Genomic DNA, 21,730 nt, shown 5'->3' with positions numbered 1-21,730 from the left:
AGCTTACTTTGACTTCCTTTAAAAAGAAAAATTGCGTAAACTACTGTATAAACTAATATACAGTGACATATGATGTCCAAATTTCCATGCATTTTGACAAACAGAAACTTCAGATGCTGATTGTGATTTCTTAGCAAGTGATAGGAACAGGAGGGATAAAGACAGGCTTCCCAGTGGCATAGATCTGTGGCTCTCCTGGTCACATGGCTAACTTTTTGGGAAGAGAGCTGCTTTGTTCACAGACTGTGTGACAAAGTAACTACAAAGGATCCTGCTTGAACTGGCTGGACAGGAACAAACTTCTTTTCATCCCAGGCTGCACTTAACTGCCAACTTCACGAGCTGAGAGAAAGGGTTCCAGATCACTGATCAGGTTCAAACAAACAAATCAAATAACATCCTGTCACAAGAACTCCTTCCTGTTAACTAAAATACACAAGGTAGTGTGCCCGTGCCACTGTTTAGAACATTATAGAGATTTTCGCTTTTTGTATATTAAAAATGACAAGAAAGGATGAGCCTAATAGGAAAAAATAGAGAGCGACTTAAAACAGGCAACTGGAGATGGCCTTTTATTACTGTGTGTCACGATTTCCTTTGTGGTGAACATGCAGTTTTGTCCACCAAAACATTGAAAAGAAGAAGATCCAGTGACACATTCAAATGATTCTCTCATCTTGAGAAGAAATGTCTCTAAATAATTGATGTCTGATATCAACAGCAACATCCATCAGTTAATAATTTGCTGTTACACAAAAGACCGATCTTCAACACACAAATTCATCACTTCTTTTAGACTGAGGGCTGTGAATATACAGTCGTTTGTCAAAGTCCCAACAACTCTACTGAACTACATTAAATCGAATAATTCGTTTATCAAATCCTCAATATTCAAATAGGGGAATGGCACCAAACGTATGGATTTCTCCAGCTGCTGAAGTATAACAGGAATAACCAAGTGCAGAAAAATCCCATTCAGCAACAGCTTTGAATTATGGCACCATGTTTAAGAGTTAAGAGCAGTGAGCTTCTACGCTCAGCAGAGCAGACTCTTGATCTGCTTTCAACCGTAATTTTGACCAAGACCGACTCTTTTGCGGCTTAACAGCTGACTTTTATTTTTTGTCAGGTCAGTGAGCAGAGTGAAAGGGAAACAACTGTGGTGCTCTATTGAGTTTAAATGAAGAATTAATGAGGTACTTTCAAACAACGTTAGAGTCAAAAGAAGTGGTGAATGGAGTAATGGTTGGTGCTAACACACACTACCTTTCATGAGAAAAACAGAAAAGAGGAAGGGAAAAAGCTTGTTTTAAAGCATGGAATCAAATATCATCAGTTGTGGTTACTTAAAAGATGTTAAAGTCTTACTAAATGGTTGCATATAATTTATTTTAATTTCACTCAATAGCAAATTACTGTCTTAATTAATCAACAACAGTCTAAAAACCAGTAGAGAAATTATGCTTAGGACAACCCAGTATCAAAGTGGTTTTGTACTCCACCCACATTTTGGTGATCAATGGTGCTGTTCAAGTTTAAATTGGTATTGTTCTAAACTTCATTCCATCAAACACAGAAAGTTGTGAAAAGAAGAAAACCAGAATATATACATACAAAAATAACAATGTTTCTTGCAACTATATCCCACGATTTTATTCATTTCCTGAAAGCCGGGTTGATGTTCTTTACCTGCCATTGCTGATTTGTGGAGGTGAATGTCGGGAGTGGTCTGAGGGTTCAGATCGTCTATCTGGAGAGCGGGAGCGGCTGCTACGATGTCTGTCATGTGATCGATTGGAATGGTCGGATGCCAGAGAATGGATATCTGAAATGTCTGGTTAAACATAAAGATACTGTGAAACGGCCGCAGCCTCAAAGTTGCCCTGACAAGTCTGACTTTCTTCGTATCCACTCATTTGAGTTGAATTCACATCACTCTCACCATCTCTGTCAGAAGCGTTGGCTGAGGGAATACTGTCATCGAGGTCAGGGATGTTCAGCAGGGTCGCTCTCTCATCCCTCTGAACCACCATTTTTAGCTTGCCCTTTGACCTTTCTATCAGCTTCTTGGCATCAATCAAAGAGAGGTTCTCTGTCACGGTGCCATTAATCTGAAAGAATCAGCAAAACAAGCCATCAGAAATGACATGAAGTAAACATTCGTACACAGCCACAGAACTTGAATGAAAAGAGAAACATTACAAAAGGTGACATGTCTGGGGTTATTATCTTAATGGTATGAGACCACATTAATGTTCCTCCCCATAACCAGTCTATGCATTAAAGGAAAGGATCAAGATGTGCATGTTGCTAAATGTGACGGTGTCCTTCTACACAGCATGTTCCCAAAACATTAATACAATGAGACAAAGTAGTACATACTGCACATCCTTCTATCTGAATCAGGTTAGATTATATAAAGAACATGATCAAACATTTTCAGTTTATCTTCTATGTTTCCAGTGATTCTCTGCCTTTCCCCTCTCACCTTCAGTACAACATCCCCCTCCTGGATGTTGCCATCCCTGGCTGCCAGGCTCTCAGGGGAAATGTCCTTGACAAAGATGTGGCTGGCCAGGCGCAGGCCATATTCTGCTTACAAAGTGAACGACAGCAACAAAGACAACGTTAGCACAGAGTTCACGTGACAACACCACGCTGACTGCGATTCTGCTGACATCTGCTTCTCCCACTGGGATTAACAGTACTGATTAAAGAAGATTAATTGCTCTTTTACTTAGATTTACTTGAGTTTACTTGGATTTTGCTGTGGCTGGCAAGTTTTGTTTGCTCTGGCAGTTAACCAATGCTGATTTGGAGGCTTTATTCTCTTCTAAAAGAGAATATGGTTGTCTGTTAATAGTCATGTAAAGCAAATGGCAGGAGATTCCCTGCTTCACTATCCACTGTTCTGACTCCCTTTTTATCCCCGACTTTGTGAGCCTCACCTTCATTTTTGCGGGATTTCACGAGAGTGACCTTGGCGGGCCGTGGGGGCAGGTTGTGCGAGCGGCGGTCTGAGCGTGGGGAGAGACTTCTTTCCCGTGAGCCGCTGCGTTCACGTTCCCTGTCCCTGCGACCGCCGCTCCGCCCACTGCGCCTGCCCATAGTGCCGCCCACACCGCTGTACACGCCACTGCGTCCACTTCTCGTTTCATATATCTCTTCGTCGTAGCTATCCTCCTCCTCGTCATGCTCTGACATAGTCTCCCTCTCTCCCAGGCGGCCCATGGGGACGTGCACCTTCCTCTTGCGCCTGATTGTCTAAACGAAGGGAACAAGACATGAAATGAGCTTGACAACCAACATGAGCCAGGCACTCCCCTTATCATGCACATTTCTTCTGCTAGTGAACTACGAAAACATATGAGAGAGCCCAAATAACATTATTAGCAATATGCATATCTCTGCTACAAACACTTTTTAAGTCTGACTACAAAATGAGCTTTCCAAGAAGACTTCATAATGGGATGTGACACTCACAATTTTGGCGAGCTTCCCACTTTTACGAAGCTGCTGAACAGCATACGCGTGCTCCACATTATCCATGGAGACAGCGTTGACCATAACGACTCTGTCATTTTCCCTAAAGAAATGAGATACCAAGAACAGACAGACAGTGGAGTCTTTATGGAGCAGGCAGTGTAATTTAATACTAAAAAATGAGCTGCATGACTGGGTTCCCGATAATACAACTAAATCTTACTGCAGTAGGCCTTCTGCGGGGCCTCCTTTCAGCACATCTGAGATGACAATGGAGGTCTCACCACTCTGAAAATGAGGGTTATCCCGTCCACCTGAAATGGCTATCCCAAAGCCAAACCCTGGTGCCTGCACACAGAAATAAAAACAAAACACAAAAAAGATAAGGATGTGTGGATGGACCAAGACACTAACTGATGAGTAGAGACAGATGTATTTAAATGACCACCTCCTGGTACGAATCCAACAAAATAATTGTTTGTTAAACCACCTCTACAGAATACAGCAGTCGAACACTTTGAAGCGATGCAGTTTGCGTGCAAACAATGTGCACAAAGATGCCAGATCAGCATTTGTGCAATTTATGCTCCACAGCCAAAAACATGGAATCGTGTAGAAGAAAAGCTTTTTGTCTGTTCCACGTGCAATTAATTACACAGTGAGCTAACTCCCTACATGCTGTGATCCTGAAAATAGCAGGGAAGAAAAATGCTGAGATGGGAGATAGAGGGAAAATAACGTAAACCAGGTAGGGCAGAGAGCGTTTAGGATAGGGCATAATTTCAACATAGACAATTATAGAGAGTAAAGGAAGGATAACAGATACCCACCCTGTGTAGTGTTACTGTGTGCTGTTCCCAAATGACTGTCTCCTCCATTGCTGCACTCTGAAAGGCAAAGAAATTGCGCAGTGCTTAACACATAAGCTCCAGAGTTCAGACAAGAAGAGTTAAAATAATTCATTATTCCAACTGATAAAAAGGTGGAAGAGTGGCTCCCAAAATACATCTGACAGTGTCTCCTTCAGTGTTTAACCTTTAACAAAGTCTGCATAAAAGGTCCAATGTGCTGTTTTTTAATGAACAGAGTAGGCGTTATCTGTCCAAGCTAAATGTCTGCATAATGTGTAGAGTAGCATTTACCACTTTTGCAGCAAAAGCTACTTATACTGAGATACTGAAAAAAATAGAGGGTAAGGGTTTGGACTACTGCTGCTTTATGAACATCAGCCACTTGGGCAATCTAGGCTACATTTCATTATTCATATTGTATTATTCATACTGCAAATAAAGGATGTAAAGATTATAAACAGCAAATCGACTGTGAAAGCACACTGAGAGACTTTAGTAAAAAAATTAAAAAGATAAACAGAATATTTGAATACACAATAATAGCACTGATTATTTTTGTCCTCTACCAAGGTTCCTAGTGGAAGGGGAAGTGTTTCACCACTAAAAATTAAGACAGGGTACACATCAGGACGCTTGTTTGTTTCACACTGTTGCTGATTCACAGTGATACAGATGACACAACAGAGCACAGCAAATAGCCCAGGCACACACCATAAACATGTTGGTTTTTAGACTAGACAGTCTTCTTTGTAGTGGGTCCACAGTATGAGGTCCCAAGTTTACAGTGAACTGAGTACAATAGCACAACAGACAAAGATCCTCCTTCATTAAATAGGGCCACACTGGCAGTAAGTCTCTAAAATTGAAGGACAACCTCAGCCCCATTAACAACCACAGAGGATAAGATTAAGGTCACCTCAGTCAGCTGCTGGGTTAACGCCATCCTCTGCGACCTACAGCCCGCTTCTTATCTCTGGCTCTGTATCATTTTACCTCCACTGCAATCTCACAACACATTAGACATTCAAGGACTGCATATAAAATACTACGAGGTCATTCCCATTGGGGCAAATTACAACCACCATCACAGCACTTAATGCAATAACCCCCATCTGTCATGCAAAATGATCCTAGCCTTGTGATCTTAATAGGTGAGACTGCCACACATATCCCCTTCTGCTTTGCTGGTTATTTCTTTGACACCTCGAACGCTTACAGTATTAACCACCTATGCAGAAATCTCATGTTGCGGTACATTAAAATGTGATGAAAAATGAGCAAGGGGAGATTACTCTTCACGCTGAAAAGGAGCATCGGTTCCAGTGCTTAGACCTGCCACTGAGACTGCTGTCGACGGGTTGGCAGCTTCAAACGCAAAACATCTAGCAAGAGTCAGTCCAGTTTCACACTGAAAACCATTTTGCAGCACATCAGTATGACAACTTGATAATGGAAGTGCTATTAAGCCACAAAGAGCGATAAACAGCTAAAAACCTTCGATGGTCTGCAGGCCAAATACTGAACTACAGACCACTATGAAATCTCATATAGGGAATAGGGATATTCAGTTAATCATTTTTAATCAGTAAAGCTACCTGTCCTTAATGGCATCCATCAATTATGAAAACAAGATAACCCATCCCATTACTTTTACCCCCAAATTCATCCCCCGTCAGAGTGTGGCAACAAAAATATAAGGTACTAAGGGATTGTGAGCCCAAGGACGCACAATTTAATCAACCTTACACAGTAGTTAAGATTCAGGGACACCCTTTTTTAAACTATCAAAATGTATTTTGCAATATTGCACAGTTTTAAGTCATCACCAAAATGTGTGTGATGAGAAACACTAAAAACACACCCAGAGATTCTGAAGTTGAAAATAACAACAGCCATGCTGCTGCAGAAGCAAATGTCTGAACAAAAAAAGTAACTCAGATGTGAAGAAAACAATGTCCAACTTTTTTTTGTACAGCAGAAATCATATTCAGAGGCAGCAGCTTAGCTGACCAACTGCTGCTGTGCCGTTTATTGTTTTAGCACCCTGGCCTCCTTCAACACATCATCCTTATGTCTGCTGCGACCTGTCGGCCAAATGCCAAAGATTAGCTGGCGTCTGGGAATACAGGCAGCTAAATAAAATGCCACAAGTGGCCCCAGACGTGCTCAGCTTGGCAGCAACAGTCACAAACTCCTCAAGCAGCTTATAGTGGGGCTCACACAAGGAGGGTGAACCAAAGTTTGAACAGGGGAACTCCCCCTGGCCTTTCACACTGAATTATCTGCTCTTGAGAAAGGGTGGGGTGGGGGGCATCTGAATATAAACAAGTCTGGTGAAAGCAGAGGAATGATCTCCCGCTAGAAAGTTTGCTCTTTCAGGGAGGAGGATTTATGCCCCAGTCTTCTTGATCAGCACTGTGCAAATGCTGACGCCAAGAGCTCAAACATTTTGCCTAAATTTATAGAGACTTGCTTCTAACTGATAAATTGGGGGGGGGGGGTGTTTCCAGTTGATAGTCAGACTTTCAAAACTTCTTTATAAGCATTTATGCAGCATAACACAAACATGTACGCCCACAAACGTATAATGTTTTAGAGTGGGTAGCAAGAGATGTCAATTTAGTTGTCTGGAAAACATGTTTAGAGGATGCTTCTAAAGCTCCACTGAATACAAATAAATCACTGAAAAATTGCAATGGGGCAAAACAAAAGGACCGAATACCAAGGGAAAAAGACGAAAAACAACCTCTCTCTCTCTCTATCACATGCACACACCTTTCACTGTGAAGGGATATAATTTTGCTACCTCCTGCTCCTGCAGAGCTTGTTGCTCTGGTAACAGAGGGGGGACTGTGTGGCTTTCTAGTGGCCTTTCAGGACAGGTCTGAAGGTTCCTCTAAACTGTAGGAGGTAAATTTTAAAAAAAGGAAATAAAGACAGGGCCAAATCAATTCATAAAGTTCATAAAGTTTTGTGGCTCAAATGAGCACTACTATTTTTTGCCATAAGATCTAAACAGTGAACTAGTGACTTTATATTTGTCAAAAACAAATATGTTCATTTCCTGTTCCAAAAATGTCCAAAACATTTCTTTTAAGTAAACACAAAGTAAGGTATGTTGTTTTCAGTGAAATGAGCATAGGTTGCTGTAAAGTTGCACCAACATCCCGTGACTGATGACTTTCAGTGCCATAATGTGTACACCCTTTACAGCCACAATTTGGTGCCAAGAGAGGCTTCATGCCTCAAGCTAAAGCCAGGCCTGGCAGCCGCTCCACAGTGAGACACACCATGTTGGTTGGGTCATGCTTGGGGGATTACAACTAGGCAACATGGGAGTTAGCACTACAACACAGATGGACTTTAATGCAGATGGAGAACGGAGAGGAAAGCTCTGCTCAAAGAGGACTGTGTCAAATCAATGCACAAATGGTAAAACAACGCAATCATCAATGAGCCCACTGGGCTTTTTATTCCTCTGCAGAACAAACTATTATAGCATGTCCATAAAATACTGCTCTGCCAGCAGTCTTTCAAGCTTTTAATTTCCACTTGTAAATCAATTACAGAATGCTACTAACAATTATTGTCATTACTGATCATAGCTCATCTTCCTGATTACTCCTTCAGCTGCTCTATAAACCAAAAACCGTGACCAACCTAGTTTCCAAACAAACAGATGACGTTCAGATTTAAGAAGCTAAATCTAGCTTTCTTGCTCAAAAGATATTTTTAAAAAGGCACATGTGTATTTTGCAAGTTGAGGGGCAAATGGCTTCTTGTTACAGGTACTATCTGTATGCCAGTGGCAATAAAACTGAGCAATAACAAACTTAAATATACTTGTGTGCCCCGGAGGTCCTCTCTGAAGTCAGCGAAACAGTAAATTTTGTCTACTTGGCAAATACTAGCAGACAGTTTGGCAGGGAGCTGTGACAATTCTTGTCACTTTCAAATAAAGGGCCTGCAACTAATCAAATGTGCAGCTACAAACCTGACTTGCAATGATTATGAAAACAATATAATTAACATAAAAATAGTGCTCTAGTTTTGTTTTGCGTCACTGAATCGAGCAGACCCCTCTCCTTTTACAGCGGTGACCTTCAACCCTCCCCTAAAAGCAAAAACCTCCCTCCCTGCCAGGCTGTAGCAGGTTTGGTTAAGCTTGAGCCAAGATAACAAAGAGAGAGCCTGAAGGAAAACTAAAGAGGTAAACCAAATGGATACACTTTTTGTTTTAAAGAGTTTAGCAAAACACACGATAAGCCTAACTATGTTCTCTAAATTGTTTCAAACAATCAGGATGATAATATTTATTTTACCATAATCAAACAGCCCTGCTTAAAAAAACGCAACTCTGCGTAAAAAAAGCAAATGATATTTTGTTATAACTGAGGCAACATTGTGCGATTTTGTGCTGAAGTATGGTTTAGGGGTGAGGCAGAGACTTATTCAATTCTGACCGCTCTGGGACCAGAGTAGCTAAAAATAGCTCTCATTAATTCTACTGTTGTGGTGCTGCAACAGAGTGATTTAGGGGGGGAACCTTGCAGCATGAACACTGAGGAACATTTAATAGGTTCTTGTTGTAGTAAATGCCACAAATCGACCAAAACAAATGATAAAATACTGCAAAGAAAATACATCCACTCTCTCTTTGTACTGCCTATTTATTGTATTTCTTTGTAAGGTCTGAGGGAAAAAAAGAGACTTTGATCGTTCTCACAAATCTGTTTCAGTGCCAGTGTGATGAAAATGTGACTATTCATATTTCAAGAGTAGTAATGAGTCGAAACAAATAAAATATGATAATTAAAGGTTTACAGGTGGCTGAAAGCAATAATTCACAATTATTTTTGTTCACATGCATCAGCACATGATTAGCAGCAATAAAGCCAAATGAAGCCAAGTCTGCTGCAAGCTTAAATATTCAATCCTAGCAATAAACATACTGCTGAGTTAAAACAATTCTTTCCCTTTTGCTTCTCTCCAAGACAGTTTTCAAATTACACTGCAGCCAAAGACAAGAAAACAACAACATGAATACACAACACTGTGGCTGCTGGCAATGAATCAACAAAGTAGAATAAGATGATTGATCACTTCAGCAATTGAAATCGATGTACTGGGGAGTGCTGACAACTGCTAAAACTCTCCTGCCGGGGAGAGCATAGCCCAATGCTAATGAGAGCCCATGCCTTAGTGCCAGTCAAGGGTTCCCCTGAGAGACAAGTGACACTCTACACATACAACATGGAAAGACACCGTACTGCGGATCTCTACCTGAGGGAACACAGTGGCAGAGATGCAGGAGAGCGATACGAAGGTCAAGAGAAGAAACCCAGAAGACTGATAGAAAAGTTAATCCGCAGCCATGAAGCACATGTATTATCTAAAGGAAACTGTGAAACTCCCTTTCCTTCAATTTTACTCCTTTCATCTATTTGCTGCATAAGTATTCAGATAACACTGATGCATAGAAGATTAGAGGTACTTACATGAATTCATCCTGCTCACTACAGAGGACACAGAGAAAAGCGTCTCCAACTCCAACTACTCCCCAGTAAATCCAGCAGGAGATTCCTGCAGACGCACATCAGCAGCCTCAGTGCATGACTGCACCAATCAGTGCTACGAGGAACACTGCCCCCACCTTCCTCTTTCCTTCTGTTAGATTTGAAACCACAGAAATTACGACCACAGGTGAGGGGTTATAAAACACACTCCGCAGCTACACCCTAACGTTTCCTCTGGCCCGTGAGGGTCTGTGTCCTCTACCAACATCTTCCTTCTGAATGTATCCTTCCCTCTAACTCTATCCTTACACACTCAGGGGATCGAAACAAATCCCCTCCAGCTTGGCAGCGATCTGTGTGGGATCTGCAGTTCCGCTACAGCATGGGACTCCTCTGTACTAGTGAACATCCATCCGCAGTGTAAACTGCTGTATCGGACTTAACCCTTGAGCTGCCGTTAAATCGGAGCAGAATCCACCAATTCGCTCAGCATGTGGGATATTACAAACCACCTCCTGCTTTTCTCAGGTGTGCTGCATTACATGCATAAATTATGCTAAACGTGTTAATGAAATCCCACAGAAGATTGGCTGTTCTGTTAGCTTCATGGTCAGTATTCACAGATTCCATGATTACAGCAAAAACACAACCACCTTTAAATCTGACATTCATATAATCTTTGGGTAAAATTAACAGATTGATGACACTGCACATGAAATGAAAAGACCCACACAGGGAACTACAAGAGGCAGGCAAAGCAACAAAAACCTAACATGTTAAGTAAAATGTTCAATCAGCTACCAGCTGCTTTCAGTCAGCCGTATACTATAGGGCATTTTTTACTAAGCCCAAGCATCTTTAAGATTAAAAATAAGACATCTGGGAATAAGAAACACAAACTAATGTGTTTGTTTCTTTTTTTTGTTTGGTTTCACATACCTATTATTGTTATAATTAACTGAACTATTATCTTACCCATGACATCTAACTATGTACAAATCTGTGAAGGTACTTCGTGCTCTTTGCTGTAGAGACAGTAAAAAAAATCTATTAAAGAGAAAAAGGGAATTATGTGGAGCTGCAGTTTGCGTTTTCACCATCCAACCACTGGATCGCCCCCTGTGGAGACATTTATGTGCCTCTTTGAAGCACAATCCAGTGTTTGTGGTCCACATATAATCAAGCAGCCTTTAGAGGACACTGTAAGACACCATAAGGGTGCTTGCGTTTATTTCAGTAGTCAAGTCATTTTACAGTTTTGATTTGAATGCTTCCTGTCGCAAGGACAATCTGCATGGTTGCACAAACATATGAATTCATCCCAAGGCAACTTCAGTCATCTGCACTATATGCCAACCACCCAGCCACCTACACACACACCAAGTCTGTGGAGAGCTGCTGTCTCCTTCGCCACCAATAAGAAAAGAGCAGTCATCAAGGAATGGAATGGCGTTACCCTTCACTTTACAGCAGCATCAAAAACTACTGTACTTCTACTGTATTACAGGCTGAAGTAGCAGCATTTTATTCTGCACTTCATCCTTCACAACGACATCAGCTACCCACATAAAGCTCTGGGTACCTTTTTGGACATTAAACTATAAACCATCCACTCAACCTCATGCACTTAAACCTCCTTTACTGCCTGTCACAGAGTGCTCATTACTTCTAAAATTTCTGACATTTATTGAGACAGTCACTACAGACTGCTATAAGGGCATCATTTGCATACCCAATCTTTACACTGGCCCCTTTGAGCATGTTCGGCAGCAGTGACCACTGACACAGATGCACTGTGCATCCAGACAAAGTAAATGGATGACTCATCTGAGAATGGCTTACCATTGTGTTTTTACACATTTGGTAGAGGAAGTGGAGCATAATATGCACCACAATAAAAAAAAATATATGAACAAACACACCAACTATTACAACAAGAGTTTTTCAGCCTCTCATATTGTAAAACAGCATTGACCAAGCATTCAAATTTAAATTTGAAATTCAAATTTAAATAGACTAATAAACAAAAAAAGCAGCAGATTTTCACAAGTATGCAAGGACATGAGCTCACAGCTTACTAAGGCCATGTGGGACATGAAATCCCACTCATCAGTCAGGATAATGATAAAGCTGGACAAGCCTGACAGACACCCAGTCACCGGCGGGGAAGGGGGGAAGAGTTAAATTTACATCCCTCTCAGCTGAACCTGAGAGTGGTGACAGATTCCACACATAGTTTGCTCTCTCCACTAGCTCCTGCCTCCAAATTAATTATTTCCACATCAAACTAAAAAGGAATGTAAAGAACCTGAGCAGCAATCATCTTCTTTAAACAATGTGTAGCTACATACAGCAAAACACACATCTACAAGGTCAAAAAAATGGGGTCCAGAAATGCTTTAAATGTCACTCTGTGTGCATATTTATCATGTAAAGATTTTAAAAAATTTCTTTTAAAATGTTTAAATATTTGGCATAACCTGAGTGAGATACTGAGCTACAGAACCGCCAGTTCCCTTATTTAAATGAACTACAGCTCTATTTCCAGTAACTTGAACTCATATTTACAGCATATTAACTTCTGCAGCAGTTTCTGTTTGAACGTTAGAAACTTGAGCTGTACGTTCACAGTTCACATTAAATACCACAGTTATTGCTTTTACTAAAACTGGTGCTGGAAAACATTGCAAACCATAAAAGAATACAGATCATTTAATTGCTTTTAGTCTGTGCTTGGATTTCTATTAAAGTGCATCCTGGCCTCAGATTACAACTATATCTTTAGCTTTCTACTCTTTAGGTTCCCTTAGTAACAACACATTTCAAATTCAAAATAGTACACGATCCTACCTTGAAGAGGTGATATTTGGGCATAAAGACTGAATGTGAAACTACACGAAAGGCCAAAGTTCTTTTGGGTTTCTCAGCCTGAAATGAATGCAGTCTGCAGGCAAATCTTATTTAATGTGCTAAGCGTCAAGACTAGCAGTCAACACTGCAATTAACATGTTTCCAGATTAGTGTTTAGACAGTATGATAATTAGCTGTTATTAGAGCCTTGGCTGCCACATTGCTGCTGTCATAAGTGCCCAACACTCCTCTTCTTGTACACATTCATCAGATGAGACAAGACATGTGTTGCTTCTTCACTTTATCTGTTTTCTGCACCCTCTCGCACAACACATGGCAAAAACCCAGCACATGTGGTGTAGTAAATAATGGACAACAGAGTGAGTTGACTGGATGACTTGCCTCAGTATATGTAATAATCGTTTTGTAAGTTAAATGCCAATCTGCATTAAGTGATGTCTAACCCTAACCTTTCCAAAATATTTTCCTTTATAAATTACTGATATGTCCATCACTTTTTAAATTAAGATAGCAAACATTTAATTGAAAGTCATGCAGTTATGGGAGACATTAGCATTTACTGGGATGACTCCAAGATCTAATGTTTAATCAGTTTTCTTTTTTCCCCCAAGTTTTCCCATGAACCCCTGGGCAAATATTTACCTCTTTAGAGTTAGTACCATGGATGCTATTGCCATAGATGCTGATCAGGTGCGTTTTTAGACGATTTCTGCTAAAATCAGATATAGCCGTTTTTAGTAAAAATAACAATTTTTTTTTTTCTGAAGAAAGAATTTGAATACGTATATTCCTATTGGCTATGTCCCATTAACTATAACAACATAATTTAAAAGTTTTGATACTCACTCACGTGGATGGAGGCTTAATGTGAGCTAAGACCATTTGCAGGCCCCACAGCACCAGTTAGTGATGCTAACCAGAGCCCGAGAGTGTCCTGAGCACATAAGAGCAGGAAATCTGGTCCTGAACTCAATCATCCCAGTGGAAGTTATCAGTGCCCCACACAGAGCACACAAGAAGGCAGGAATGTGCTGATAAGCTGAGCCACTGACCTGCCCCCACCTCCTCTTCATCACAGTGATTGAAATGAGGACAGCAGAGCCAAAGAGAAACAGCAATGATAAGGGAGGTTTCTACAGTATAAGAAAAAGGAGGTTCACGCCAAAATGAAACTGATGAAAGAGTTTCCAAGCCTATTCGTCCTGATAATTCCACATCCCCTTCACACCGGGATTTATGACAGCCTTGATTTACACAAGCTAGCCTCTGTGTAACTGAAACTACAACCACAACGTAAACATGCCATATGACCAGACAGAGGGCAAATGTATTATGAGAACATAGATTTCAATGACATATTGTTAAAACATGTTTGCTAGGAAGTCTAAATTTGGCCACAGATCAAAGCAATGACCTTTTCATGTCCAACACACCCATTGATCTACTAACACTGTCTCCAAAATGTAGTCCAAGGGTGAGGTAGTACATAAGAAACAAAATACCATCATTTATAGCTTGATCTACAGAATGCTAACTCAAAAGCCTTAAACACATGCAATATTAGATACTTCCAAACTATGCTTTGTTGTGAAAACAGTCGTTCAAATAAATAATGATTTTTTTTTTTAAAAAATGGACAAAAACCACGAGTGAATTATAGTAAATTAGCAAAAACCTGCCCCGTGGCAAGTTCCTGCCAGGCCTGTGGTGCTTGTTCAGTTTGTTCATGTATTAAGGCACAAACACGTATGTTAAGTCAACATGTTACTCTTTTTGTCTTCATTATATCACTCTACACAGTCAAATAGTAAATGCCAAACAAATGCATGATAAATATATTAATTTATTTTTGTTCTTTGCAAGCAACATTTTCATTGTGTAAGAATTACAGTAACTATTGGTGTCACTGTTTGATGTACACTTATTTACAGATATGCATGACGACACAGTTAAATGATCCAAAAGTGCCATTGCATTAAAAATTGTTTATCATCATGTATTTGCAAACAACAACTTACGAACAGTTAATGCAGCTGTTTGTTCTGAAATAAGCTACCGCAAATAGTATTTATAATATGTATAGACTTAATTGTTATAAAATAATTCCCAAAAGCTATATAGATGTTGATAATCCTAGATAGAAAGTTTCATCCACATTGCTTAACGTGTCTAGGAGTTAGGAAACAGACACGTACATACACTGTAATCCTTATAGTACGATACACTAACATGTTGGGACAGATGTAAGCACAGATGTTACAGTAGAGCAGGGCGATATGGCCAAAAATATTTATCACGATATATATTTGAAAATTTGCGATAACGATATAACTGACGATATAATTGATGCGAGACAAAATACAACTCCACAACATTACTAGCGCAAAAAGACAACCTTCCATTTATTTTCACTTAAACAAGAAGCTGGTTTTTATGTACATTAAAGCTTTATAAAAATGTAACAGTGCAAATGCAAATTCCTTGCTGAAAGTTTAACCAAAAGGCATTTCCAGTAGAAATGGGCTGACATATCCTGAGCATAACCATGTATAATATCCACTGAAGTTAAAAAGAGGTGCTTTGCAACATTAAACTGCAGTGTGCAGTACGCATTTTTCGGACCATAAGGTGCACGGGATTATAAGGCACATTAAGTGAAACAAAGCAGTCAGATAAATCAAACTTTATTAAACTCATTCTTCTTGCTTCCTCCACTTCTGTACCATTGATTCATTAATGTTGAATTCTCTGGCAGCTGCTCTATTCCCATGTTGCTGCAGTATATTGATGACTAACCTCGTATTGTGGATGGATTATCTCAGTTGTTCTCCTGACTGAAGTTTGGTCCGTTTACAGCACCCTGCCATGCGATTGCATTTGTCTCTAACCATGAAGAACCTTCACGTTAACTTTTATAAGTGGAAAAGTGTTAGTGTTCGTCCTCCAGCTTCACTGTTTATGTTATGCTAACATAGCTGTGTCGCTAGCGATCACGTAGCACATCATTATATACCAGCTAGCCCAACTTCAGTAACCCTACAAACGTCACTGCTGTTTAGTTTCCTGTCTTCATTTATGTTGGAAGTGATAGCAGAGATGTACGTTTGAATTTTTTCAGAAATCTCTCAGTCAGAACATGCAATAACATGCTTAGGTAACTAGCGAAACTAGCGAGCTAACTTCCGCTAGCTTCCTGCTAACTTCTAACTCCGTTAAATGTAATAACTTTTGTTTTCATGGATGCCTGGAAGTTAAACTTTATAGTTACACCTGGTAAAGCAGCAATGCTGATCGTTTTATTAAAGATGAAAGAATTTAGACAGTTTTTAACGCTCAGTGATGCTGCAGTGTTCGTTTGACCTGAAGCATACGGAGTTTAGGACCCAGATTACTCCCAGATTTAAGAGCATCTTAGTCCGACAAATATGATAATAACAACGGCCGCTTGCATGTTCTGCAAAAAAATGTGCTTTGTTGTGTATCTGACGGACAAACACCAAACCAGTTCCACATCATGGAAGTTGCACCATTTTTACAAACCAATTCTGGTTCATCTGTTTCACTCAACAATCGGCCATGTGCGTATGAAAACAAAGGCACTGCGCATGCGCGTTTTACTCCCATTCTATCGCGATATTTCATTTTCCTATCGTTGCCTAACATTATACCGGTATTACCGTGAACGGTATAATATGGCCCAGCCCTATGTTACAGTTCTTCAAAATAGCACAGGCTAACTCATTAATTCCCCTCTTTGTTATTCTAGTGGCCCCTGAGGCTATCACTAGCACTGAAATGCAAACTATTTACAGTGTAACACATTGGGTAAATCAGCGGGAACACTTCTCACGCACTTGCACTTACACAGAACGTATATCGAGATATGAAACTCATTGTTTGCAATGCCTTATTAGCACAGTCAGCATCACAGCTTATGAGACTATGGTGCATATTTATGTATCATCTTTGCAGTAACTTGATAATTACTAGGGACCTTCCCAGTGATTCATTTCCTGGCTGACTAAAAATGTGGTGGGAAAAAATACCCTTGACTCATCTAAAGTTGGCAAAACAGTCAAAGCTGAGGTGATTTTAAGCTAGGCATAGTCCAAAAATACTGCATTTTTATTGAAGAACCATTTATGAGTATCAATCACATTTGGAGCTGCAACGAGTATTTCGAATAATTCGATTATAAAAAAATTATATATAAAAAAAAAAAGTTCTCGATGCTTTGTCTCTGAAGCGCCATGTCACCATGGAAACGCGAAAGCGAGCATCTCTCCCATGTTTGCGACTGAAAACAGACCAGCAATACAAACGTATTTAGGATTAGCGTGTGAATAAAAAGTCTGACCACATTAAGTCCACACAGCTTCCAGCTTTAAACAGAAACACTGACAACAGCAGCAGTGATGATGACTTTAACATGGAAACAGAGTCTGTTTACACACCGCGAAGAGCAAAGAGGCGGAGCCGTTACTGAGACGTGAAAGAAAGCGGCGTGTTTCTAGCGTCCAAACAGCAGCGCTGTTCCCGTAATCATTATTAAAACCTTTACTGGGATAAACGAGCGGGAGTCCTTCATCAAAGCACGTGATCAACAAACTCAGACGTGAAGAAAAACAGACTTTGTAGCTGCTCCATCCACCGCAGTTTGTTTTACACAGCGAAAAGTCTGCAGTAAGCCTCCAGAAGTTATTAAAATCTGCAGATTAACTGTTAACTTAGTCTGATGGCACCTTTAAATTATACAGCTTACTGAAGGCTGACGGCAGCCATCCTATTGTACATGGAAACGAAAATGGGCGAGTCGAAAACGGGCATGGCAATACTAGACCATATTTATTTCAAGATTTTTTCAGAAACATTTTTCGGATTCAAAGTGAAATAATATAAAATACTGTCTCAATTAAATTGCATTGATATATTCAAAAATGAAAACTTTTTTTTTCCACAAACCAATAAAAATGTATATGGGCCAGTAAAACTGAGCCACTGACATGCGGGATTTTAGGTTGGACACTGAGACGTTAATATTAATTAACGTCTACACCATCATAACATCTTGTTTTAAGCAGCGCAGAAACATTGCATCAAAGCACAGGGCAAACTTCAGAGTGCTGATACGCTGGCGTCTATTCATTGCACCCACCCCATTCTCCTTTAAAGGCTAACAGACACAAACTCACTGATTCACTTCCACAGACAGAAACCCATGTACAGGAACTCACAAAGCCTTCCAAGAACACAGAGTAAAGATTAATTGAATTTTTTATTCTTATTATTTTATTATTATATCATTACTGAAATAATCGCTAGCTGCAGCCCTAATCACATTTCTCAGTTTCTTTTAAAAGCCATTAAAATGTGTGGCATATTGCAGTGTGCACAAAATTGCACATGCATTGTCATATTATTTGCTAAATGTGGCTAACATTAGCAGCGGCAGCACCAGCAGATTTGGAGGTTGGCACTGAATCCAGTTACCTACAGTCCAAATTGGATGGGGTAAAAGCCAGTATATTCAGCCACAGCCTAAAAACATATTTTCATTTTAAATATTGGAAAAGTCACACTTAATTTACGATAAGACATCTACCTTCATTTTCAGGTATCTAGTTTGTACAATACATTTCCAGTAAATTAATAAACAATGGCTCTGTTTTCTCCTTGTTAATGTAGCTTTGACTTGTGTCTGCATATACATAAGCCTAAAAATGTAAATTGGTATCAGCACCCAACAATCAGGACTGGGCTCTAATCAAACATTTTCAGCCATTGTTTTCCAGCATCCTTAATTTAAACACATTCTTTATCATCTACACGGAGGCCATCCACTTTGATATCCTTTATAAGAAAGCAATCTGTGTGCATAGTCCTATCTGCAAAACCAAGGTTTATAGGTGCAGCATGTATAAACACATGGCATAAATACAGTAATTCAGTCTCATTAGTATGTCTGTTGTCACCACCAAACAGATAAGCCCCTAATTCCAGCCAGTTTCTATAAATACACAGGATTACAAAGCTGCAGTCAGTCAAATTTAACTTAAGTAGGCAAAATATCAGATGCGCTTGTCCTTCCTTCCAAAACCGCAATGACTCAGATGATGGTTGCTCTCATGACAGCTCAGGGCAACATGATTTACAAACCAACATGTATGTCTGCCCTTGGGTTGATATTTTCTTCTTCACAGTAACATGTTTGCCAGAGTTGCTGCCTGTACAGCTCTGTGTTCTGATCTGTTTTTCAGCAGGGAAAGAAAGACGCAAACTGGATTGTGCAATGAAACATCTGAAGGGTAACCACAAACAACATCTGTAGTACGACTCTCCCACTTCATTTGACAAATCTATTTTCCTTCCCAGCTGCATTCATCTAGTGTTACTATCACAATGCCAGTCGCCAGCATTTACACATTTTAGTCGCACGCACAAGGGAGTTCAAGATGAAGATGTGCGTCAATGAATCACAAAAAACTTCCAGTAAAATATGCAGTAATTATATATGTGATAGGGTAAAAAAAAAATCACTGTAATTGTTAAATAGCATTCAGTGCTAAAGTCATAGACTGTATTAACAAAAACAACACAAGTGAAATGCATGACAGGACCACTGCTATATTTTTCCAAAAAACATAACAGAACTTCATACACATTTAATACCTGGCATCTTGGCCGGAAGTGACGCTTAGACATCTCAAAATCTTCTTTTGTATTCAAAACAAGATTGTGAGATATAAGGAACCACCAGAAAGAGGTGGTTGATTGTTTTCCTCTGCAGCTAAACTGACTTAGGAATCCCTTAAGAAGCTTTTGGAAGGATAAGGTAAAGAAATTAGAGTCAATACAGGATATTTCGATTACTAAAATCCCGGATAACATCAAGTCAGAATCTGAAGCTCACATCTTCATTGTTATCTCTTATTTCTACACGTCCTAACATGCTAGTGTCTTCTGTACATAAATTAAATAGGTTACAGCACATGTGAAAACGAGATAAGTGATAATAACATGCAAAAAAAAAACTTACATCAATCAATACTAAACAGGTGAACGCTGGTGCCTTCAGTTCATGTTAGCAGCTGTCCATTGGTTAGTATGGAAACTAACAATGAAAGTTAGCCTGCATGCGCCATACCAAACAGTCGTTTATCCCCACCAAAGACCCCACACACACAAGCACACACATAGCTGGTATTATTATGACATGTTTAAAATGTAACGACAGCGGGGCAGGCGAGCAGGTAGTCCAGTGCCACTAACCTAATCCCAGCTAGGGACCTAACAACTTTCCCAAAAATCCCACTTCGTTTTTTGTTTTTTTTTTTACTAACGGAACATCAGTACAAGGTGAGACAGCGCACCACCTCCCCCTTTAATTTACAAAGAGGAAGAAAAAAAAACATGTCATATTTCTAGCAGCTGACTTCATATTACCACTCCCTCCTTGCGTCCTGCACCCTGACACTAAATCTTGTGCCCCTTTTATACCCTCTTGGTCAAATCAGCCCCCTAGCTGGCCGACATTTTGTTCCAGCAGCTAGGCTAGCTACTCCCAGCTAATCTTACCTGGACGCACTTAATAACCCGTCCGCTCGATGACAGCTCTAACGCAAGGCATTCTGTAGCTTATTCTGACCGTTTATGCATGCCCCACATAAAATACGTTAATGAACCTCGTTATTGGCCATTTCAAATAGGAGGTACGTTAGCGTGGCAACTTGCTAACCCCTTAGCATAGCGCGCAGATGCAGTTGGTAGTAGTGAGGTAGCTAAGTTACCTCGGCTTGCACCGTTATCGTTCGCCTGTACCCGCAGGGGGACACATCTAGTCAACTCCTACGGCTGCAAAGAAAAACACGCTCCCCAACAACGCACTTGAGGAAAAAAATCAAGATAACCATTCACCTTCGTGAAAGCAATGGTCCTCTCGGCGTGCTTGTTAAAATCTCACATAAAAGGAAAGGGGTCTCTCTGGTGTGGCTCCAGAGCAGCAGCAGCCGCCGCACTGCAATGGCAGGCAGTGGATGAAGCCTGCCCCCCCCCTGCGCTCACACTTCGGCTCCCTGCTCCGCCGCGGCGACAGTGACAGGTTCGCCTGGAAGAAACCATTCCGGTTTATCCGCGGGGGGAGAGGAGGAGGAGGAGAGCAGGGATGCAGAGCAGAGAGGCTGCCCACAGCAGGAGCAGCAGCAGTGATATCCAGCAACACGAAGCGCCATTCCAGCGCGTCGTTGAAGATGGAGAAAACACGCCGAAGACGCTTTATCAGATTGCGGTGAACATATCATTATCCAGTTTTAGGACCCGAGTAATTAAGGCGACTGTTATTTTGTCATCGATTAATAAATATCAATGTAATTAGATATTCCTGAAGTGGACCGTCGACGATTGTTAATGTTTTTTCATGTAACTTGTTATAATTACACTTTTTAAATTTATTATTAGCCTATACGTTAGATAAACTAAATCTGGTTTAAATTAATGCATTGGTTGCGAGAAGCCTTTTAAATTTCACATTAGGTGAACATGTTTATTGACTAACAGCGGACACTTATTGCTTGGGTTGTTTTAAATTATCATTATTTTAATCTAAATAATAACACAAGTTTAGGCAGCAGATCAGCGCATGGTCAAATAAATTAGAAAAAGCAGGTAAATTTTCATTTTATTTAGGTTAACAAATTTTCTGTTGTCAATAAAAAGCTTGTGAGTGTGTAGTCAGTCATAAATAACCCCCAGAACGGCAATTCGCTAAAAACTTATTAACTTTGAAGTTAATATTTGTCTTTACCACCAAACTGCCCTTTCCCCCCCTTTTTCCAGGTAATATGCTTTGCACTAAACCAAATTGTCTGCCCTCTTTTCCTCATATTGTGCAAAAAGGTAAAGTACAGAGAGGTATTTTTGTGTGAGGATGACAGGGCTATTGGCAGTGTTTGCATTCATACTTTTAAAAGTGTAGTTTTAAAATAGTATTTTTTGCTTTTTTGCCAACATAAT

At 40.1% G+C, this 21,730-nt stretch overlaps 1 protein-coding gene across 11 annotated transcripts in view; it reads right to left on the bottom strand.

The window, feature by feature from the left end:
• The window catches only part of tjp1b (tight junction protein 1b), a 71,918-nt gene that overhangs the window by 16,942 nt on the left and 33,246 nt on the right, over window positions 1-21,730 (bottom strand). For 5 of the 11 annotated variants that reach the window (XM_023153468.3, XM_023153472.3, XM_023153474.3 and 2 more), the window contains 7 exons: window positions 4,314-4,370; window positions 3,707-3,831; window positions 3,484-3,586; window positions 2,949-3,264; window positions 2,489-2,595; window positions 1,943-2,111; window positions 1,690-1,834 (listed from right to left, as the gene is read on the bottom strand). In XM_023153468.3, coding sequence (XP_023009236.3) covers window positions 1,690-1,834; window positions 1,943-2,111; window positions 2,489-2,595; window positions 2,949-3,264; window positions 3,484-3,586; window positions 3,707-3,831; window positions 4,314-4,370 — 1,022 coding nt within the window. Of the gene's footprint in view, window positions 1-1,689; window positions 1,835-1,942; window positions 2,112-2,488; window positions 2,596-2,948; window positions 3,265-3,483; window positions 3,587-3,706; window positions 3,832-4,313; window positions 4,371-9,832; window positions 9,948-12,700; window positions 12,740-20,635; window positions 20,903-21,730 lie in introns of those variants that run through there. The other 6 variants (XM_004567665.6, XM_014410211.4, XM_076885883.1 and 3 more) reach the window with 4 other exon arrangements.

The sequence above is a fragment of the Maylandia zebra genome, linkage group LG7 (assembly GCF_041146795.1).
Source record: "Maylandia zebra isolate NMK-2024a linkage group LG7, Mzebra_GT3a, whole genome shotgun sequence".
In the NCBI taxonomy this organism is placed as follows: domain Eukaryota; kingdom Metazoa; phylum Chordata; class Actinopteri; order Cichliformes; family Cichlidae; genus Maylandia; species Maylandia zebra.
This window is presented reverse-complemented; position numbering and strand designations above follow the sequence as displayed.